The following is a 17,894-nucleotide window of genomic DNA, read 5'->3' as shown; positions in this document are numbered from 1 at the left end:
CAATTATAGAAAAATCAATTTGCGCTGATTTATAAAACTGCCAGTGAATGAGGCGATCCATCAGAGTCATATTGAGGTTGTGTATTGTTTAAAAAATAATAAAGAGTATGCAGATTTGAAGCAACTACACCTGTTTCTATGTGAACATGGTGAACAGACGTGGACTGTGAAGAACAACAGGGGAAATAACCAGGAACTGAGGCTGTCTGAGAGCAACCTGCTGTTCAAAGTGATGAATTATGAAACTTAATTATCAAGTCCAAAGCAATATGTGTGTATATGATTCATGGTTGTGGGTTTAAGATGTAGAAGCAAACAAATGAGGAGGATTACAGCCGGTTCTCATTGGACAAGCCTGAATTATATCTACCAACATGTATTTGTTACGAGTATGAATATGTTCTGGCATGAATAAATTATACTACTGTATTTAAATATTCAATAGTAAACAATATTTAAATCATGGAGTCTGAGGTTTTTCTTATTGTTGTTATAGTGTTGTTACAGTTTAGCTGATATTTACAGAAACAGGTCAAAAAGTCAAACTGGAGCTTATTTTTTCCAAAAGCAGCATCCGAGGCTTTTTTGGTTAATTATTAATTAATGTTTTGTGTAAAGAGAGAATTTAGAATTCATAAGCACACTAAGGAAAACAGAGAACATTAATTACCTGTGAGCGATTAACCTAATCTTTAGACTTTGATTTTCTTATCCGAGTCCACATCCTCAAGGCAGTGTTTTCATTAACCGATTTGTTATTGTGTCGATAACAGGTACACACACATATTCATAATCTCACCGTGTTCATAAAAGTTTACCGGATGAAATTGAACGTCTCAGGAGATGACACAGGGATCGATTCACTTTATGTTTCAGTAGAGGCACAGTGAAAGCTGACTGACCTGTCATAGCACATCTTTATGATTTTATATTTCTGGATGCGATGGAACAATGGAGGACGGACGAGGGCAAACACGAAACACGCTTAAACGATTACAATTAGAGACACCGAGCGCCGGCTGATCAGCGTGATTTCCAGATGAAGGCAGCATTAAATCCAAAATGAATGTGACAGTGACGGATGTGGACGAGCGGGATGACGGGTCAGTGACAGAACGGGTGTGAATCCTGTTTCTTCAGGTCGAGCATCACGTCCAGTAACTCGCGGTCGGGAATGTGCTGAGTGAGCGTTTCCACTGATTGACAGTGATGAATCACACAGTTAATGGAACAAACTATTCAATTTCATTCCCTCTCTTCAGATAATAACTCTCCGGTGTGACTCAGTTTGCATCCGATGTTTAAAAAAACATCACAGTGATGATTATATTATTCACGGAAGCTAAAAATGGGAAGTTTGTCCCATTCCGGCCTTCAGGTCTTACAGAATCAAGAGAGTGTGAAACTAGAGTCGCTCAGACGCCTCCAGCAAACTACTGAGACTCCTCTGTCACTCTTTGTGATTCGGTGAAATGTTTACCACGGCAGAGCCATTATCTTCATGTGTTGTTTTTTTTTCTCCTGGCATCAAACCGAGGTGGAGACGCGCCGCCAGGGGAAACACTTTTTTTTTCTCATGCATCACAACTTTTGGCAAAGCACCCGGCTTCACCACGCCGCATTAGAATGTGCTGCACTGTCAGGTGAAAAATAAAAACGCTGCTGCTGTTTGGAAATTTCAGATTTCATCCGTCTTTGCCGATTGTGGTTTTTGTGAACATTCCAAGTTCATTTCAGATCCTTCGACTCTTTTCACGGAGACTGACGCGCTTCATTTACTAATTAGGCTCGATGCTGAAAGGCTGTTGGCAGGTTGCCGTTAATTCAAAGTTGAGTCTGAGATTTTTATTTATTTAGAAAAGTAGCTTGACGGCTCGTGTGACTGAGCCAAAGCTTTGAAAGATCACCGGTGGTTCTGGAATGACAAAGAGCCACTGCTGCTCCGAGCCTCCACAGAATCAGGTGGATTCTGGTTCGTTCCAAAAGGAAAATAAAAGCCAAAAGGACTTTAACTTTTCAAGGAATTATATTTATGGGAAATATCTCCATAAATAACCCAAAGATGAAAAGGTGGCTGTTAATCATAGAAGTATATTTTTTATTTTTGACACAGGATATATATTTTTTTTAAATGTCATTGTATTGCCACAAGGTTCCAAAGTTTGAAGAAGTTAGTCGGTCCGGTTTAATTTTGACAAAACACAAAAATATATTCATGGATCTTTTGGCTAAAGCAAAGAAAACTTGGATGCTGGGTTTTATTTCACTTTTTTGTATTCACCTATCATCACACAACTTAGAATGAAATTATCTTTCGAACAAATATAAAAATATATAATATAGTCATAATAAATGCATCCTAATAGCCAGTTATAGTTCCAGAGTGTCTGTATGGCTGCAGTATGATTCGTTTTGTGCCAAAACTAAACATATTAATAAAAACTTAGCACATTAAATAACTACAGGAGCTCCCTTTAATCACTGTGTCGTATATAACACAATGAAGAGAAGCAAAAGTTGTGGAAAACCCAAACGCAACTTATTTGTACTTTGCTCCTCGATGTGAAGTTAGCATTGAAGGAGTCTGGGTGATACAACACAACCATCAAATCCACACAATACATATCATATCCACCATCAACAATAAGTTTGGTGTTGACAGTGAGACAGACTCGATCAATTGTGTGTTAACTATTGTGTTGGGTTTGCCAAAAGTCAACTGTGCCAAGCTATTCTAAGAACAACTTTTTGTGTCTTTTCTGGATAAGATTCTAGAAATCTTAAAATTGATTTAACGTTATAACATCAAGATTGTATCTGATGTTAAACTTGTGTTGCAGAGCAGCTTTTAAGGTAGAATTCATTGCACTGTGTCTCTGAAAACAGCCGGACAGAGCTGTGAAGTGAAGTAGGACACTGCGCCCCGTCCCTGTCCTCTGGGACCAGACAGGACAGGTGCTCTCACTGCACTCAGTCCAGGAATAGTGCATCTCACTGTTCCACGCGTACATCATTTGTCACGGTGCATAACAACCGAGGTGGATGAACCATTTTCACACGGACAGTTTCCTTACGAGGCAGCACACACAAGAGAGAAAGAGCGAGGAACAAGAAGTCAAACATTAGATGTGTTATTTTCTGTCTCATCCACATGAAGCTGTGAGCAGCGCAGCAGGTGGAGGCCTCACGGAGATTTTCATGGGCTGTTCAATTCTTAAAAGTGATAAAGAGCTGGTTTACCTCACGTACGATAATGACCTACTTTTATTAAAAAATGTAGAATATTGGGTATTTCAGGGAGTTATTTAAACTGGAGAACAGACTCGGGCACATGCAAGGGTATTACAGATAAAATAGCCCTTAAAAGGTATAAAGTCATATTATTATAATTTTTCTTTCATATTGTGCCCTTGTGGCCTAGTTGCGAATCCTCCAAAGGCTGTTAATCAGTCCGTAACTCAACGAGAGGGAGAACCTGCAAAGGGGGAAATATAGCTCGCACCTACAGTAACTTCCCTTATTGTCAGAAGTAATATGAAGATGTATAATAATACCTCATCTCTCTCTGCAGCTATTTCAGCTGCGAGCGGAGGCAGAAGTGTTTCTCCTCCATCCGCAGACCTGCTACCGGCAGCAAGGTAATTATCTTAATACTGTTTACTGCATTCACAGCAGAAAATTACCAGTCTGAAGCGACTAATCCATCTCCTGCTCGCACCAGGCACGTGTCACAATGCACCATTAAGATGGATTCTTCAAAATTATTCCATTTTAATGAGCTGATAAGAGCACGACAATAGGCTCGGGATCATATTCTCTCTTCGGGATGGCAGCCGCTGACGTGCTGGGACCAGTGTGACGGGGAGGAGGATATTCACAGCTCCCACATCAGGAGCCTCTCCACGTGTTCTATGGTGAAAACTCTGATCCAATGTTATCTGCTGCTCGGCTGAAGGACACCAAGAGAAAAAAATACTGAAGAGCAGGAGAAAGACCTGGAAACCGTGTGTGGCTTCATGAAGCAATTTGCTATTCCAATAGAAATCTCACGTAGAATCCTATTTTGTGATGAGGTCTACATTTCTTTCCATTTATCAATTTATCCATCTGTCGTTTTGTATTGTATCGCACTGTATCGTTCCTTATCGAATTATATATATTGAATCGTATCCATCATATCATATCATATACTATCTCTCATGTTCATATCATTTATGGAGGCTGTTGCTGAGCGGGTTGAACAGCAGTCCTCCAACTTAAAGGTCAATGGTTTGAATCCCAGCCAAACGCCGAAGTGTCCTTGGGCAAGATGCTTAACCCCAAAAAAGGACCTAATTGAATTTGTAAGTCGATTCAGAAAGAAAGATTCACTCATTACATGGTAGAGTATCATATTGTATTGTGTCATATCATATTGCATCAAATCTAATTGTATCTATAGTACCTATCGTATCATATTGTATCTATCATGTAACAACGTATCATAGCTATGGTATTGTATCTATCATATTGCAACATATTATATTGTATCTATGCTATCTATCGTATCGTATTGTATCTATCATATTGCAACAATCATATCGTATCTATTGTATTGCATCATATCAAATCAAAACCTATTGTATCAACAATTATATCGCAACTATTGTATCATTCGCATCATCTATTGTATCAATGGACTCTTTTGTATCTATCTTACCTATCGTATCTATCTCTCTATGAAACAGACTTTATACTTGTATCTAATCCTCAGACAAAGATCCCCCCCCACCCCCCATCTCCTCAGCGGATCGTTACAACAGTTTGCCAGAGAATCATAATTGAGGTCATGAAAGTCGGGTTTTCAAACAGAGATTGACTCGTGGTCTCCGGATTGTTACACAGAAATAATTAAACCAGTTTGACTGAAATCATTTTCTCTTGTTCGACTCGGTCTCACTTAACTTTCAATGAAGTCTGAGCCATTATCGTCTCGATTGTAGCAGCAACAGTTCCTTTTCAAATGCCGAGTGAACGGTTGCATACGCTTCTAATAACACTGGAGAATCTCATGGCGATGCAGCGGCTGGATATTGGATTAATCAGAACTCTCTCTCTCTCTCTCCTCTTCCACTCAGGATGGAGAAGTGCACGATCGCTCATGCACGTCCAGGGGCATTTAGAGAAGGATGTTGAAAGTTTAGAGAGAGATGGAGGTATCGGAATGTGACTGCACAAAGAGCACGTTCAGGTGGCAACGCAATTAAGGTCGAGGTCGACAACGAAAAACAGCAGCGTCAGCAGTTCATCGGCCGAGTGATCGGCTTTTAATGATGTGCGATGGACGGGGGCCGGGAAACAAGGTCGACGGCAATGAATTCCAAAGATTAAATGAGAAACACGAGTGAGTGGACGAGTGACTGATCTGGTTCACACGCATCAATGTCAATATGAGAAGATGCGTTAGCTCCCGTGATGGATGGAAGTCACAGCCTGGTTTTCTGGAGTAAACGACAATTTAGCCCGAAGTTTGTCAACAACAGTTTCGCCTCAACGTGTCGATGAAACGCTCGAAGACTCATGAACTGGACAACATGATCAATGTCTTCTCTGAACTGCGCTGATACGATTATTATATAGAATAATGAGTATTTATGTTTACATCTGGATTGTATTTGTAATTGGTTTTAAACGTAAAATATCAAGCCTTAATTACATCTCTTTCTTAAAAGGGTTTAATAAAGGCATATTTATATCTGTTATATCTTGTTTAACCCTTTATCTGCTATATATTGGTAGCTGAAATATTTTACTTATTAATATCGGTATCGGCATCAGCCCCAACAATCCCCATCTTGGTTCGACTGGTGCACAGTTGGTTCCCAGTGTCTGTTTCTCTGTTTACTCTGCATTCAATTTAATTTAATTCAATTCAATGCACTATTCCTAGAAAGAAGCTGTATGAATTTATTCATGCTTTAGAAACTTTTGAATTATATTAAAAAAAGCTTTGTGTTTTTTCCTCTAATATACAGTAGAGGAGACTTTCATCATCAAACACAGCGGCACGGTGCACAAGGAGATATTTGAAATGTGTTGCATAAATGTATTACATGGATTCAAGCCTTTATTCCTTTGTGCAGTGTGCTGGTGTGAAAGGGCACATGGACATTTCTATCCAAAGGGCCTGTGCTGCCTTAGATTCCTTATTGAAGAACTTCTGCTGTTATTTAATGATGTTAGGAGGAATTCAGTCCCGGCCGAGACTCAGCCGAGGGTCTTTATGCCCCAATAGCTCCCTCATAAGGACATTCATTTTCATCTGGTTTGCTAAATTATCCTTTGACTTAGTGGGGCTGTTTAAAAGTCATTATCTGGGTCAAGAGAAGAGGAGTGTGTACCTGCTCTCCTTCGGTGAACACCCTGTTCTGAAAGCTCCAGGAGATGGTGGGGGTGGGGTCACCCGAGGCCTCGCAGGTCAGCGTGACCTGCTCGTCAAACTCGGAGGCGGTGTGGTTGTTCAAGTAGGTGATCTTGGGTTGCACTAGGAAAAAAGAAAAATACACCACAGGGTTCCTGAAACAGTTTTATAGACATATTTATACTTATCAGTACTCAGTGAAAATGACCACACAGAGGTTTTTGCTTGTTGCAGCTCAAATCTGATTTCAGCTTTGTCCTCTGGAGGTAAATTATTGTCGTTCTAAAACAACCTGCTCTGGTTTTGTTTTGCTTTTTGCGATGGAGAAAATGTGAATGCACATGTTTTACAAAGTGGCATATTAAAGCTTTAGTTCTAATTAACTTAATTACACCTCCAGACAATAAACAGCATTAACAGTTACGTTTTCTGGACGGTTAATAAATGTATTCAAAATTTTGCTTCTCTTTTTTGGTTTGTTTTTGGTCTCAACCAAATCCTGGGGGAATTAATGATAGTCTCTTTCAACTTGTTTCTACAACTCTGTGTTCATATACGAGTCCTGCGAAAACCTAAATGATCCAATGTGATGTGAAACTCTTTCTGCAGTGGATATCGGTCATTATTTAGTGCTACATGAAGCTAGCATCAAAAATCATTAGCTAAGAAGCCCTTTCATTTAATTGTTCAACTGTGTAATTGTATGATTACATATTAGCACGTTCAGCCAGTTTGACACGTTTCAAATTTCATGTTATTTGGCTTAAAAAATAGACCAATGTCAAATAACTACTTGAGGCTTCATTAATATATTAATTTAGTCGTATTTCTTGCTTAACCAGCATCTTTAAGAAACATTTCTGCAAAAGTTGTGTGATAACTCTCTGTGGTCTTTGTCACTCCGACAACTTTCACCTTAAACGACCATTTCATAAATTTTTTATACAACAACAATACAAGATTAGTGCATGTTTCAACCTCTATTTCACACTGTTAAATTCATTAGAGTGTTTAGAGGGTTTAATTCCCCACTGACACGGGCTATAACAGAGCTGCAATGCAAATGTCCTCATCGAGAGGAACTCTAGTGTGATATCTCTGAGCGTCCTGAGGGCCGGCTTAATTAGTTTCCAATAGGACGTGCTTTTCTTTAAACTGTACATTGGGGCCGTGTTACCCTGCAACCCGTCACTGGAGAAGCTGCAGCAGACGAGTGTCCACAGCGAATGTCAATAAGTAGAAAGAGTAAAAGACCAGGGAGAGACAAAGAGCCTTGGAGATGATGGGAATATATATTCTCTTACCAAACACGTTGAGGCTGACTTCCTCCGCCTTCTCCCCTGCCTTGTTCTTGGCGATGCAAGTGTATTCTCCTTCATCTACCTTCGTGACATCTTTGATTTCCAGTTCTGAGCCGTCCTCGTTCAGGCCGTACTTATCGCCCGTTTCAAGGACAACGTTGTTACTGTAGCAGAGGGGGTGGAGGGGGGGAGTAAAGAAGAAGAGGGAATAAGACATGGTGGAGCTCAGATCAGACGTGTTTGGAGAACTCGAGAGCTCCATCACACGTTTCTCCCCCACACTTATCTAGTTCTATCTCAGGAGGAGAGCAAGGAAAGGTGGAAAAAAGTTGGGAACATCTCAGACACTTCCACAGATTGTGTTTGCCTCAGCTCTCCTCTGGCCCTTACACCTGTATCTTAAAAAAGGCCACGCACCAGTTTAATGATGATGGTAATGCATGTTTTCCAACTTTTCCTCCTGAGCACCAGAACTTTTTGGAGACTTTCGGGTGTGTGGCTGAGCAGCAGCCTTTCAGAGACATTTTGCAGGAAGACAGTGACTGACAGCAGCTCTAGGAAACCAGACCAAATAGAGCTTCACCCCTTTCCCCCTGCTGCACCTCCCAGCAACCACACCATCCTTCTGAACTCTCCTCAGGCCCACGTTGAGATCTTCTGCTTCTCGCTCCGTCCCAACCAGCCACATCACAAACAGGTGCTGCTGAATGGAGGAGCTGCAGGATCCCAGTGTTCAACAGAGTCTTATTCACTCACGTTTAAATGAGCAGCAGAAGCATTTAAAGATTCATCTGCAGAGGAGCTGCTGCACGACGGGGGGGGGGGGGGGGGGGGGGGGATGATGTCTCATGAAACTGCTGCATGAGAGGAACAGTTTTTCTCCCTATCTGAATATTGGATTTATTCTACAGCAGCTAATGGAGCATCAATTATCAGAGATGTGTAAAGTCTGAACTTATTACCTAGAAAGAAAGATCATAGATATTTTGGGGGGTTGTATTTAGTGTTGGGGGCTAAAAGCCGGCTCCGTTTTTGAATTTAGTTCCAGGTCGGTCGAATACATAAAACAATTTTTAACCTTCGCTGCCCATAAACAAATCATACATCTCTCCTCACTCCCCACTTTTCTCTTTTCAAGCCAAAAGGCAATTTAGAAAATACAGCATGCTCCTCATTTCCAGCCTTTGCTGACTCTTGGTTTTTATGCCAGACGATATCACCTTCAGCTAATTAATGTTCAGTAACTTGTACAAAGGCCAGAAAGCGACTTGGCCGGTGCTTGTGTCTGTGCTCCACCAAACTCCATCTGTCCAAAGAACCAGGAACCAAGAACAACTTGTTAACAAGGTTAGGGTTGTATTTAGTTCTTCAATAAAACAGCATGTAATAGCTTATACCATCATTTATCTATTATAACTAATGTATTTAATCTTTATTAAAATAAATAACTTATGTCTATCAAAAACACCAGATTTAACGTTGCTTCCTTTTTTTAACCGAGTCATTTAGACAGTTTTGGATTCTCCTACAACCAGAAGATGTTTAAAGACTCATATTTAATATAAAAAATTCAAAATAAACAGATTAAATAAGCAGCTGTCAATGTCTCAAGGATCGGTGGATTTATTATTGTATTGAGAAACCTAAAAATGGTTTTGAGCCCTGACCCTAGTTGTTCCATGAGAAACACTAATGTCAGTTTCTTCATATGATATGATGCTAAACTCTTAATTTCTTTTTAGCAGGAACATGAGGCCAGGATTCAATTCACCAGAAGCTACAGCATCAAGCTGCAGCTTCACTTCACATGTTCCCGTTCCATACCAACCACATGAAAAATGGCTAGAGTTAAATATTATAATTTGGTAAAGTGTGAACCTTCCTAACAGGACTCATCCAAGTGTTTCTCCTCTCGTTACACTCGTGCAAATGCAAATGCACGTAAAGCTCGTCGCTTCTCCCACGCAGAACAATTTTCAGACAAGACCGTGCAAAAAAGATTCATATTCATGCCACAATTTCAAAACACGACCAGACACCAACTCCCTGTAATTTATGTCGTGCATGTGCGATCCTCGTAAAGGGAGCACAATCACTTCCCACCAGCAGCCTGGTCAGAGAGGCTGAGGGACGCAGGCGGCAGCGCCACAGACACTTCCCGTCTTTTTATCTCAGACTTGATCAGAGGAGCCAATTTATAAACAGACACAGACGCCGCCAGCCGTGGTGGATTAGAACCAAACCTGCAACACGCAATTTGCACTTGTAGTCGGTGTTGAGCTGTTCTTTCAGGAGGAGGGCTTGTCGAGAACAACCTGATTTGCATACGTTTTTAATGAATACAATAAAAACCAGCCAGCCATTGTGTGTGAGTTTTATAAAGAAGCCTTTCAGCACATAGCAGCCCCTGTTTCAACCTGTGTGAGCCTCTTCATTCCAAGGTGCTACCTTCACATATTATAAAGGTATTGAAAGGTGCTGCCTTGAAATAATGGGACACGCAGAGACTGAACAGAGAACGAGCTCTTAACTGGAAAAAAAATCCATATGCCTGAGTGTAATTCTTCAAAAAACCTTTTCATTTCATTCTTTTTCAAATCACTAGTTTCTCATTTTTACATGACTGCAATTATTCTTTGTGCAGAAACTTGAGATTCCGTTTGCGAACTCGCCCTGACTCTACAGGATCTGGTTTTTCCCTCCCAGTGAATCCAGTGTGCAGGGACCAGTTAAATAATGGCTGCGGTCCTTGCCCAGAGTGTTTGGTCACTGAACGCGGTGCCTTGTCCTTGGCAGCAACAACCCGACCACGCTCCCTGAACCTGTCCAGCTGATTAATACACCGGCCCGTGACTCAGATGTGATACAGGGCTTCACACTGCATCCTGCTACTAAAGGGCACAGCCTCACCCTCACGGACGTGTCACAGATAAAAGCAAAACACTTTCCTGCAAAGGCAGATTAGAAAAAATAAATAAAGTGATGCTCGTAACTTCCTGGACTTTCTCTTTGTAGATTTAAAATTCTTTATAGGATAAAAAACAACTTCAGGACGATTTTATGAAAAATGACAAAGTGCTATCTCACCACTCAGGCAAAAAGAAACACAAAGTTCCTCTGACAGTGCACAAACACACAGCACCTGCAAAGCACAGTGCCCGCTACACACAATGTTGAGCTCGACAATTTGTGTTTCACCCATTAATCATTTTTGCTGCATTGCTCAACATCATTGTTTATGTAACCTTATCTTATCTGGCAGATTTTACTCTAAGAAAAAGATGTAGCCTTGTTCAGGTCGGTTGTATTTCACGGATGAATCCTTCCTGTAGTTTTAATGTGATTAAGGTTAATTAGACTCCACACCCTGATCCAGGGGCAGACATATGAAAGCTGGTGAGTGGGAGCAGTGGGGGACTTACTGGGCCCAGGTGACGCTGGGTTCAGGGAAGCCGTCGGCATCACAGGCCAACAGGGCCGAGCCCCCGATGTCGGCTGTGGCGTTGACCTCTGACTGCCTGGCCCGGATGGTGGGAAGCACTGAGACAGAGAAATGGAGAAGGATTCACATTTAACGAACAAAGCAAGTGAGTAAAACGTTATTTTCTAATAGATTCTCATGATTTATAGATTCAAAGCTGATTTGTTTGGACCCTTGCGGTCAGTGGAAACAAGTTGTGAGCACATTAATTATCATTATCATCAGTTTTCACCTGGTGAGCTTTGCAGTGGGTGGACACTTGTATTGAAATAATTTGCTTTTATCCTTGATTGATAACCTGCGGTCTGTAATGAGAGCTAAGTATTTACAAATCCATTATTTACCACTGATGTTTTTTTATGGAAAACTTACATTTACGCTTGGTCTGGAGTTACTGCACTGTGGCTGTTTGCCTCCGCCAACCAATTTACTTCCCGTGCACAGTTCAAATAAGGTTACTGTGACCTTTGACCTTCTACCACTAAACCATAATCACTATTTGAAATTCTCAGTCCAAGTGACACAAATTAAAAGTGGAAGAAATTCCTTCGAGGAGGCTTGAGACACAGTCAAGAGGTCAAAAACCTACTTTGTGAGGCCATCGTGACTTTGAAGTGAATATTTGGCATAAAAAAGACAAATGCACCAACTTCAGAAACTTAAAAATCGTATTTTCCTCCAGCAGAAACTTTGTGGTTTGCCTCATTAGGAGTTATATACAGAACTAATATTTTGTCATGAGAGTGTCTAAAAGAATCAGAAGGAGGCTCTGTGTACTCTGGACATTTATACAGCAAACTGTCGTGTACTTTATGTATTTTGGTCTGAACTGTGTAGTCGAACTAATGAACTAACAAACTGCTTCTGGGATAAAAACACTGAAGAACCATCAAGTCCTCAAAACGCAGACTTCAGGAGGATCTCTGCTCCTGTGTCGAGCAGCAGCTCATTTTTAAAACAACGGAACAGACTTGGGCTGGGCGGTGGGGCGGCGGGATGGGGGGGGGGCGGCGCTGCGGAGCTAGCTCACCATTAATGACGACCTTGATCATCCTGAAGTCGATTTCTCCCCTGGCCATGACCCGGGCCTCGCAGGTGTACATGCCCTCATCCGTCTTCTTGATGGCGCGGATCTGCAGGTGGCCGTTGGTCAGGATCTTGAAGCGAACTAGAAACACAGGGAAGAGAACACTGGTTAAACACGTAGGGTTTTCAAAGATTAGTCAGATCACACTGGTGCAAGAAAAGAATGGAAGTAATCTTATCGATGGGGCCTGTGTGGATTAAGAATAAAAGAGATATGGAACAACTTGTACATGTTTGTTGCTTTTCACGAGCATTTGTGTGTCTGTCCTGCTGGGGGCGTGGTTTCGTCACGCAGCTCCTCGCCTGCACACCTCATCTCCTCCTCAACGCCACAAGCTGCTGCAGTAGTTCAACCTGCTTCCTTCAGTCCCCCCCCCAACCCTCTTCCCCAGCCCTCGCCTTCAACACAAGTTGTTATAAAAATCTACGTTAAGTGCTCGTTGTCTCCTCGCCTGCTTCCCGTCTCGTTTTGGGTCCAAATTTAAAACAAACTCGACTCCTACGCGCTCAGACAGGATATTGAAGGCGGATTAAAAAGTCCCAATTATGGCCTCTAATGAGGCCTGTGGTTGGAAGAAGGCAGGGAGCCCTTCCTGCCCACGGCACACGGACGTTTTGCTGTTTGTTTTACACGATCACAGAGTCTGACAAACGTGTCACACCTCTAATTAAAACCGGCAGTAAGTGCACAGAGCGAACTAAAAACAGGCTTTTAGCATTTTTTGAAATACCAGGGTTCTGACCACATTTCTAAAAACCCTTCAGAAAAGCAATTAAGTCGTTTCTGTTGTCTGTTCCTTCCATGTGCAAAATGGCTAATTAGGCTGCGCGTGTTAAATATAACGTGAACAGGCCATTTTCATCCACCTTTAGGGAGAAGGACTCACTTCTGCAGTGGTTCCAATGCTGCCAGTTTAATTCTCATCACAGTGAGGGTATAAAGGATGTTTCTAATAGAGAAGCCTCCTTTTGTTACACAAATAAATGAAAATTAAAAAAAAGTCTTTGTGCTATAAAATCACTTGATGCACATAATTGTATACCGAGTGCAGGAAACGACGTGGGCTCTGGATAATGAACATTTTATTCCCATCACTTTATTGCTCAGACATTTCCCTCTAAACGACCTGAACACAACTTTCAGGGAATGTGCACATTTACTTTAGGTATTTACATTTTTGCCAATTTTCACTTTCACAAGCCCATTAAAATTGAGAAAGAAATAATGTACTTTTCACATCTAATTATATATTTATAGTTTTTAGATTTATAAAAGAAATACAAAAATAGATAGATGTATAAAATAGGTGAAATAAGCCCCACTGTCTCTGACATGTAAGTGCTGTTCACTGTGTGTTAAAGCATCGATGCAAATACTTTGATTTAATGACATTTTGAAGTTTTATTTCCTTTCAACTTGTTTTTAAACTCTCAAAACATCTTCCATGTTCTCGTCTGTTTTCTGCTTCCTGTCGCGTTCAATGTGCAAAAAATCCTTCATGCACAGAACTGTGAACTAAATTATGCAGCTGCTGTAAAAGTGGTTTTAAAGTATTTCAAGTCCGACCTCTGAGGGCTTCGAGTGGTGTTTAAGTAGAAAAACTAAATTCTACATTCAAGCGCCTGCTCCATTGACCCGTAAAACAATGACACAGTTTTTTGGGTGGGTGGTTTTGACACTGAAACATGCAGCGTGTGGTTCAGGGTCAACTACTGCACTTAGGATTTTTTTTTTTTTTTTACATAAGACGCTTTGCAGTTTGCAGTGTCGGTTGCATTTAGTGGGTTCAGTGGAAAAACACATTCCTTGACCAGGGTCCAGGAATAAAGAGCTGCCTTAGCACAACACTGCGGTGACTCCGAGCTCTCCGGCGGTCACCGAGGGAGGGGTTAGCGAAAGGTTAAAATAGGCCTCGGTTCAAGTGTAGAAACAAAACACAGCCTCCCCCCCCCGCTTCATTTCACCACATATACGAAGGAAGTTTTGGACTAAGCTCTCGGAGGCACAGCTGCTCTGGAGCACACACACACACACACACACACACACACACTGGGGCTGCCGGATGAAACCATTTACATAAACTGTACATGAACACGTTTACTGCAGCGTTTAGGTTCATCTGATTGGCAGAGGCGATGCAGGCTGAGGAGTTTTGTAATTTGTTCCTTTCCCTTTGGCAGCAGCAAACAAACACTGTCCACGTAGACCTGCCACTTCCCCCCCCCCGCTCGCTGCTGCCGTGTTTAGCCGCACGCTCACAATGTTTGGAAGCGTCACAGCAGAGTTAAATACCTCGGTTCTGTGTCACGCTCCGTGGCGCTAAAGCGTGTTTACTGGCAACGCTGGAATCGTGTGGAACAAAAGAACAAACAAAAAGGATTCGGAGGAAGAGAAGCTCCTATGGACCTTTTGAAGTTCTTTGATTCAGAGCTTTGTTCCTGTGACAGCGACTCTCCACAGGAATTCACGAGACTCTGGAATCAAAGCTGATTACTCAGAGTATAAAAAAAGTTTAGGAGGGATTTACTTTTGCAAACCTACGATGAGGTCGTGACTGGGCCACGCCCGACATGTATGTTCCTCTCGTATTCAGGTTCTGTGCATAAGAGGTTATGTTTATACTGGGATTTGTTTGTTTGTTTGTCAGAATGAAGTTTTGCGGAGGAGGATTACAATTTGAGGCAGATTCTTTATGTATTATATATATTTATTTAGCATGGCGAGTTTGGACGTAAGCCTTGGAAGAGGTACGTGCTCTCAGAGTTCCCCTCTCGTTTTAAATTGGGTAATTTTCTGAATCACTTTCCTCGTATGTTTACTGCTGCAGCTCCTCTTTTCAGCCTCTGTCTGAAACACTTGGCTTCAGCTCCTGTCTCTTTAAAGTCCCCCCCTCCTGATTGAGCCCTTTCTGCTCCGATTGGACAGCTCGCCCACTCTATCGTGATTGGTCAACTGATTGCATTGTAGGAAAATTCATCCTCTGCTCTTGCTCTACTTGGATTCGTCAGGAGGCGTGTCCAATTAGCTGTTAGGTGTGATATATGCAAATGTACCGACTTCACAATACACTGGAAGTGTCGGAAGGACTCTTCACGGGCCTTTTTGGAAGTTTTCTGAACTGTTTTCTGCAGTTTCCTTTAGAGCAGACTTGGTGTTTAGTAACTTTGCAGAACTTTTACACTGAAAAAGCATCAAAAGTCTCCTTTAAGAATTGAAAAAGGGGATTTTAAACCAGCTGACCAGCAGAACTTTCTAGGTCCTATATACCATCTATTCTTTTTCGCTAGTTGAAGTTAGGACAAACTTATACCAAAGTCTGTCCAAACACTCTCTTCCCTTTTCTCCTTTCTGGATTGTTCCAGCCTCAGGAGCAGTTCTCTCTCTCATTTTACTTTGGAGAACTTGACTTCCTCTTTCATGAATCATCCATGAGGTCTCACCACCAGCTCCTCGCTGTCAATGCATTGGGTTTGTTCAAATTGGACGGGGCAGGAGCAGAAGAGGAAGAGCAGGGCTAACTGATCGGAGAGAACGCCTTGGCAGACAGAACTGGCAGGAAGGTAAAGGTGTCGGCTCAGGGGGTCGAGCGGGTCGAGGATGGGACGGCGAGTTGGCTCACCGTCTTTGGCGAGTTGGATCTTGGCGCCCTTGTGCTTCCAGATGATGGTGGGCGGCGGTGAACTGACCACGTCGCAGACTAACACAGCATCGTCCCCGTCGTTGAACTCCTGCTGGCTCGGGGCGCTGGCGAAGGTGATCTTCTCTGTGGGGGGGGAACCAGACAGACACATAATTACACATGTATCTCGACAATCTGAGCTGTGAACCCTCATGTGGCATATTTACATTGCATGGGAGGAAGAAAAACAAAGACTCCTACAGTTGATTAGCAGCATAACGAGGCACCATATGCTGGGGCTGCTGCTTTGCTAACAGACGTTTGGATGGTTGAGTCTTTATGGAATCACAGATGGCGTGGGAAGGTAGACGAGGTAGAGACAGCTCACAGACGTTCACACTGACAACAGCAGCACAGACACGTTGACTTGTTGTCAGATGTGTTCGGTCCGAAGACGACAGACGAATGACACGTTTCCTCTGTCGTGTGTATTTATAGTTTCTTATATTTTGTATTGGATGCGGACAAATCTTTTTAATTTAAAGTGGAAATCAATTATTGTCTGGAAAACAGGTGGGGAATTATATTACCAACAAATTAAAAACAAAATCAATTAGTAGAGCTTTTAATAATTTCTATCTGATATTTTGAAATGTGCTATGACCCCGTGCAGAACAGAGGGAACAGGTTTTATCTTTTTATCTTTTATCACATTATCTTCTAAATAATAAACGATGAGAGTCGATCACCAGGCAAACAGCAGCCACCTCGGTTGAATGAAGCCATATATTTAGAACTGTTTACCTTACATTATTATTATTAATCTTTATTTCATATTTTTGAATTGTCCTGCAGATTTAATCAGTTTCTGTTGAGGCTCAGGATGTGGTGAGGGTGTGAAGTGGATGTTTCTTGGTGGCGGCTGCTCGTCCGCCTCAATTTGAATGTAGCACGACAAACAACAACAACTCGTGGAGGTTTTCACATACACATGTTTTTGTTTGTTTGTAAAGATGATGGTTTACCAATTAAAATATTAAACATCAATTAGACCACAGATGCTAACTGATTATGAGCCACTGCAAACACAATAACAAATTCTGTTTCTTTTGCTTCCAAACTAAAAGAACTTTCCTCTTTCTGCATATTTTTCAAAAACGTCTTTTTTGGTTCATGCAGACTTTATAATAACGTTGATTAGATTCTCACTTGAACACAAAACCATTTGACCAAAAAGCCCCAGAACTCTTTGACACTTACGGAAGATCTTGACCTGGACGGTGGCCTGGGCCTCCTGCTCCCCGGTCTTCGCCACACACTTGTAGATGCCGGCGCTGTCCACGTTGGCGTGGTAGATGGTGAGGGTGGACGAGGACTCATCGTTGCGGCTCACAAAGATGTCCTGCCTGTTGGGAAGGATCTTCTCCCCGCTGGGCGCATACCAGTCGATGTCTTTAGCATCTCCCACCACTGAGGAGGAGAGGACACGTGAGGCGAGGGAAGCATTAATTATTAACAGAATTAAACATCCGCCAAATAAATGAAAAACACACAAAGCTGTTTGTTATGAAGTGAAACTCTGTTATTCTGTATGATATCAGAACAACGTATTTCAGACACGTTACTTCTCTCTGTGCCCTCGTGATAATCTGTAAGTAAACACAAACCAAATTCAAAGTGAAGGATGAAACACGAGTCGTTAGAACTTCCACGAGTCCTGAAAGCTAATATCTTCACCCCATGCATCAAGAGCTCTTGTGAAGATCTCCCTACAGGAGTCGTCTTTTTAAGATCACACCACAAACGCAAACTAAATTCTATTTGCTCAGCAGGACGAATGATTGAGAGGAAAAATCAAACAACTCTTCCACATCATTTATTTTTTATAAAAGACCAGTGCACTTTCAGTTCATGAGATTTTATTTCAGAGAATAAAATTTGATTTTGTTGTATTTATGTCTCTTAATATCTGAAAGAAACACAGAAGGATCCCTTGTGAATTTCTG

At 41.8% G+C, this 17,894-nt stretch overlaps 1 protein-coding gene across 1 annotated transcript in view; it reads right to left on the bottom strand.

Moving 5' to 3' along the window:
- Positions 1–17,894, bottom strand: part of LOC128457346 (neural cell adhesion molecule 1-like) — a 159,978-nt gene that overhangs the window by 23,670 nt on the left and 118,414 nt on the right. Inside the window, exons 3-8 of the mRNA XM_053441996.1 lie at positions 17,149–17,358; positions 15,889–16,032; positions 12,213–12,350; positions 11,124–11,241; positions 7,705–7,865; positions 6,381–6,523 (exon numbers count right to left, since the gene is read on the bottom strand). Of these exons, the coding sequence (XP_053297971.1) occupies positions 6,381–6,523; positions 7,705–7,865; positions 11,124–11,241; positions 12,213–12,350; positions 15,889–16,032; positions 17,149–17,358 (914 nt within the window). The remainder of the gene's footprint in view (positions 1–6,380; positions 6,524–7,704; positions 7,866–11,123; positions 11,242–12,212; positions 12,351–15,888; positions 16,033–17,148; positions 17,359–17,894) is intronic.

This window comes from Pleuronectes platessa, chromosome 15 (genome assembly GCF_947347685.1).
Source record: "Pleuronectes platessa chromosome 15, fPlePla1.1, whole genome shotgun sequence".
Lineage (NCBI taxonomy): Eukaryota > Metazoa > Chordata > Actinopteri > Pleuronectiformes > Pleuronectidae > Pleuronectes > Pleuronectes platessa.
Note: the sequence above shows the minus strand (reverse complement) of the source record. Positions and strands in the feature narration are given on the sequence as shown.